Consider the following 4,962-nt stretch of genomic DNA (forward strand, 5'->3'; position numbering starts at 1 on the left):
TAATTTCGTTGCTATTTTAACAATCTAGCGGTTTGCCTTCTGTTGTGCGAGCGGGTGGTATAAGCCTTGCTGATCCTAATGTACAAAATATTGAAATCGCCGAGTGTATCGAACATCATGATTACGAATATCCATCATCCTATAATGACATAGCATTAGTCAAACTGGCCGAGTATAGAATGTAAGTGTATTTGTATGAATAGAAAAATAAAAAGAAACTAACTGAGAAAGCAATGGCTGTTGTATTTCTAGCCCAACTTCTAAATTTGAAGGAGCAGCATGTCTTTGGACACCTGATCGCATAGGTGATACCGATAATGCAATTGTTTTAGGCTATGGACACACCTCTTTCGGTTAGTTGAAATGAATAGTAAAACGAGAACCATAAGTAATGATATTTCATCTTTTTAGCCGGTATTGCGTCTGAAGATTTGTTAAAAGCCACTCTGAAGGTTTATACGCAAAGCCAATGTGAACAAGATTATCCACCTGACGAGCTATCTCGTAATCTTAGGAACGGTATATCAAAAGATTTTATCTGTGCCATAGATCCAGAGAATCTAAGAGACACTTGCCAAGTACTATAGACATAAGTATTAATTAACGTGAGGTTAACTTGTTTTCATTGACAGGGTGATTCTGGTGGACCCCTAGTTAAGGTAATCCTTGAAAAACCATATATTGTTGGTGTTACTTCGTTTGGCGTTGGCTGTGCATCAGGAATGCCTGGTATATACACCAGAGTCTCCGAATACATTTCCTGGATAGAGGAGATTATCTGGCCGGATGAGAGATGGGCATAAAGCAATAAACGGATAGTTTCACTGCTTTAAACTTATGGAATGTCAGATTTGTTATGAAGATTATAGCTGGAATGAGAAGATTAGGTTAAGCTATTGAAAATTTATCTAATTTCTTTTGCTATATCTATAGAGCTGTTTTTGTAACTAAGCAAATCATGGAACTCGAGTTCATTTTATTTTCCACAAGTAAAATTATTAAATAAAATATTTCAAAAAGAATTAAAATTTATGTGCATAAAATGATGATTCCATAAAAGGAAGCTTAAAAGATTCCATAAAGTATACATATTTTTGGTCAGCACCAATTCTGAATCGAACCAAACCTGTCCGCCTGTTCGTCCGCCCCTCTATACAAGGTCTGTTGCAAACGTTCTCTTGGCCGCATAAGTGAACCTATCAGCTTTCAAATGAGAAGAAACATTGAATATTCTTGCAAGCAGTTTGGCATAAAAAATGGGCCAAATCGGTGGAATGACATGTCTACAGCATCACGTAAAATAAGAATATGTCGTGCTGCAAATAAATCTTTAAAAAGTAAAACGTATCTTCTACAGGCGATGCTATAGTCCCTGCACAAAACTCGCACAAAGCAGGACCGACTATCCAATATTGTAGTACATCAAAATTTGATTTTTTTGTTAAAATGGGTAAATTCTAAAATGATTATGGTGGACATCGCGGTTAATTTGTTTTTAGTAATACTAGCGATACGGGTATCAAATAAAAGAACTTGGAGAGTAGAATGCGAAAAACATGGTGAAGGGGATGCGAGATTCAGCGCCCGCTCATTGCTCTCCTTACAAAGGCGCATGTCAACGTTTAAATGCGTCAATTACAATCTATGTCCTTTGTCTTTGTTACTTTGTTGGGGAAAAACTAAGTGCCATTGTGTCATTAACGGTAGCCCAATGGACAGTTTTAGTTGCTTTAATATCATCTATGATCAGAAATTTTCTGTAACGGTAGCGTTTGTCGTTACATTTGGTACAAAGTCTCGTCTAATTGCACTTTAAGGGAATTGAACTATGATTAGTAAACAAAAATTTTAATTTATTATCGCATAATCACGTCGTGGATTAAAAAGCATTGAGCAATTAAATCGATGAGTAAATCGCGGCATATCTCTTATCGCCTTTACTCTACTCAAAGCTTGAAATATATTTAATAAACTTTAAATGTTCATCACTGCTATTCATTTCACTGGTTATTTAACTTTTAATTTAATTAAACAAAACGATTGTGTTCACAGGTGACAGTTGCATCTACTTCACGCATTATGTAAAATCGTTTAGGGCACTATTTATTCCTTCGAAGATAATTGTAAGATTGGCTTTAGTGGAAATGTGCAGAAATGTTCTCTGGTGCGGCGGTTATTGGCTACTATTACATACAACAGCCACTGCAACTATAGCAGGGAATCCACAAGTCTTCGCCACAAAAAAAAACCTAGCACAGAACCGGACATTATATTACCTAATACAAGAGTTCATTGAAAATCATACCATGGTCCAGCATTTCCCAGTGAACGTGCCCGAAACGCGAACTAAAGATAGTCAAGTAGTAAAAATTGGATTTTGTCCCCGCATAATTCTTTACCGATCTAATAGGCTTACATGGACCAAAGGTGCCTTCTATGTCAGATTACCCATCGTAAAATATTAAAAATTCTACATCTTTGCTGTAGAAAGGGTCTTAAGAACTCTTATAGGGTGTGGGATCCAAAAAATAAACTTATGTTTTCTCAATTTGATACAAATAAGTTGTATGTTAAATTGTTATTACGGACCAATTTTCATGATAGACTATTAAAACTTAGACCGCTTTGTCGAACGAAGGCTTACTGTTCGAAGACGTTCAAAACTTTGGCCCATCCGATGAAAATTCTTTCCATCCATTAAGAATACCCAAGTATCATTATGTTGCGAAATTTTGTGCGAGACAAAAATTTACAGAAGTCACACCAAATTCTAAATCGATTTAAGCATGTCCACCTGTCCGCCTGTGCAATGTCTAGTGTAAACATTCTCTCGGTCATAAAAATTATTTTACTATTGACTTAAGATTTGGCAAAAATAATGGCAATTCTTGCACACTGTTTGGTACTGAAAATGGGTTAAGGTACGGCACAACCTAAGCTGGGAAAACCCCAGTATTTTCCCAAAGCAGGAAAAACCAATTTTTGTTTACTCATTACTCATAAACACACTACAATAGGTAAATGTACAAAAATTTAAATGTATACGTTATGGGCTATGCTGTAGTACTTGTGCAAAAATCAAAAAAAATTGACCACGCCTATATAATCAAATAATATTAGATTTTTTTTTCCAATATTTCTAAAATATATAGAAACTAGTTTCAAAGACGCCACAGGCTATTTACATTTTTGCCCAATTTCAAGTTCATAATGCACCTAAGCGAAAGTGGCCGATGTCGACCTGATATATACTAAGTTGGGTCAGTGATGGTCGAGCAAGTGTTTATATAGAAATGTATGATTTTCTGGATTTTATTCGATAAGGCAGTCGAGGTAGACCCGTATGTCCGGCGATACTAAAGGACACTGGATGGAATATCTACTTATAACTGATTGTTTATTTACGCTGGTTCTGCGGTAGTTACTCTTAAAAATTGTCCTAACCCATATAAGGTTATCCATCCGGTCAATGATCCGTCTTAGCCATCGTGATGATGTTGTAGAAAGTTTAATCTCTGCAATAGGTCAGGGCAATGATTCTTTTTATGGTGACTGTTGCAAAATCGTGATAAAAAAAGATGACTCCTATGATGACGGACCTTACATCGCATCACTTAGTAGCACTAGTTTGCTTATCGGATATATCTTGTATATATTCGAGAATGTATAGGCATGAGAAGATTGTTTGGTATGATTACTAAGAGGGGAAAGCTTTCCAACGAAATATTATAGGGCGCCCCCCTCCCCCCCTCCTCCGCCCTTTCCACATCTCCTCATTAGAATAAAAGTTTCGTAGAAAACATGCATTTACATAAATAAATTCACGCGGGAGAGAGTATCTGCAAAATTCCCATTTATTAGCAAAAGATTTCATGAGGAACAACCCATTTCCCTAATACAAAGCATTTGTAAAACTTTTTGATTTTGTTTATATACATATATAATTATAGGAAATTGAATCCTAATCTATTTACATCCGTTCGCTGATTAATTGTATTTTAGTTGAAAAACTCTTCTCGCGTTTAGTGCATACACTTAATAAATTACGCAATGCATTTAAAACAAATATTTTCAATTAAGTTCGTATTTCATATTATTTTGGTCAAAGGTATTTAAATTTAATTAAAATAAATAAATAAATAAATATAGAAAACACAATATAATACAATAAATAATTTAAGGCTTAATTGAATCGTCTAATGCGGATAAAAATAATGAAACTCTACACGATTGTAATACCAGCGGCGAACCCAGTATATGTGTTCCTCATACCTTTTGTAAACCCAAAAAAAATATTATTCATTTCTACGATGATCAATGCGATAGAGATGCGAATGGAATTCTTCAGATTTGCTGTTTAATGTCGAATTTATTAGTACGCGTTGTGAAAGAGGAACCTGCGACAACTAATAAAACCTTAGCCAAGGAAAGTATGTAAAATGCTAACGCTTATTAATATAATTATTTCATTTACTCACAATTTAACGCAGTGTGTGATCGATATTATACTTCTAGGAAATCGATAACTCATGGCAAAAAAGTCTTAGTGAGAGAATTTCCATTTATGGTAAGTGCAATGTAAAAGAATTGATCTTAGTTTTCGTCAAAAAGACTGAACATTTATATAAACTGATAAATTTATGCAAATAATAATGAAAACAAGCAAGAAAATTATATTCGGTCATGACCGAATCTTTTATACATGGTTCATGACGGTAAGCATATATTCACAAATGAGAGCAAGCGTCATGGTTTCTTTCAAAACAAGAGTTCATATAAGAGAATAAGTAAGAATATTATACTCGGTCATAATTTATATATGTATGTATATATTATATGTATATATACATATAAATATATTTTAAATAAATATTTAATATGTATATGTATATATATATGCTTTCCGAACATATAGTTTTGCATCTCTGATGCGTATTCTTATATATTTTAAATCACAAAAAA

The 4,962-nt window shown here is 34.1% G+C and overlaps 2 protein-coding genes across 2 annotated transcripts in view; both read left to right on the forward strand.

Annotated features, from left to right (window-relative positions):
* LOC119643087 (serine protease Hayan-like) overlaps positions 1–1,028 on the forward strand; it is a 1,122-nt gene extending 94 nt beyond the window's left edge. The window contains exons 2-5 of the mRNA XM_038042434.1: positions 29–181; positions 253–353; positions 412–578; positions 633–1,028. Coding sequence (XP_037898362.1) covers positions 29–181; positions 253–353; positions 412–578; positions 633–803 — 592 coding nt within the window. The 3' untranslated portion in view covers positions 804–1,028. The remainder of the gene's footprint in view (positions 1–28; positions 182–252; positions 354–411; positions 579–632) is intronic.
* A 2,975-nt stretch (positions 1,029–4,003) lies between these two features.
* LOC119643085 lies at positions 4,004–4,792 on the forward strand. Its single transcript, XM_038042432.1, has 3 exons — positions 4,004–4,108; positions 4,182–4,430; positions 4,491–4,792. Exons 1-3 carry the CDS (start codon positions 4,051–4,053, stop codon positions 4,580–4,582), a joined length of 399 nt encoding a protein of 132 aa, XP_037898360.1. The 5' UTR covers positions 4,004–4,050; the 3' UTR covers positions 4,583–4,792.
* The last annotated feature ends 170 nt before the right edge of the window (positions 4,793–4,962 follow it).

Source organism: Glossina fuscipes, unplaced genomic scaffold, assembly GCF_014805625.2.
Source record: "Glossina fuscipes isolate IAEA_lab_2018 unplaced genomic scaffold, Yale_Gfus_2 53319, whole genome shotgun sequence".
NCBI lineage: Eukaryota > Metazoa > Arthropoda > Insecta > Diptera > Glossinidae > Glossina > Glossina fuscipes.

Coding starts and splice junctions, on each gene's coding strand:
- LOC119643085 (XM_038042432.1), top strand. CDS start 4,051: ATGCATTTAAAACAAATATTTTCAATTAAGTTCGTATTTCATATTATT. Junction 4,109..4,181: donor TCATATTATTTTGGTCAAAG/GTATTTAAATTT, acceptor AAATAATTTAAG/GCTTAATTGAATCGTCTAAT. Junction 4,431..4,490: donor TAAAACCTTAGCCAAGGAAA/GTATGTAAAATG, acceptor AATTTAACGCAG/TGTGTGATCGATATTATACT.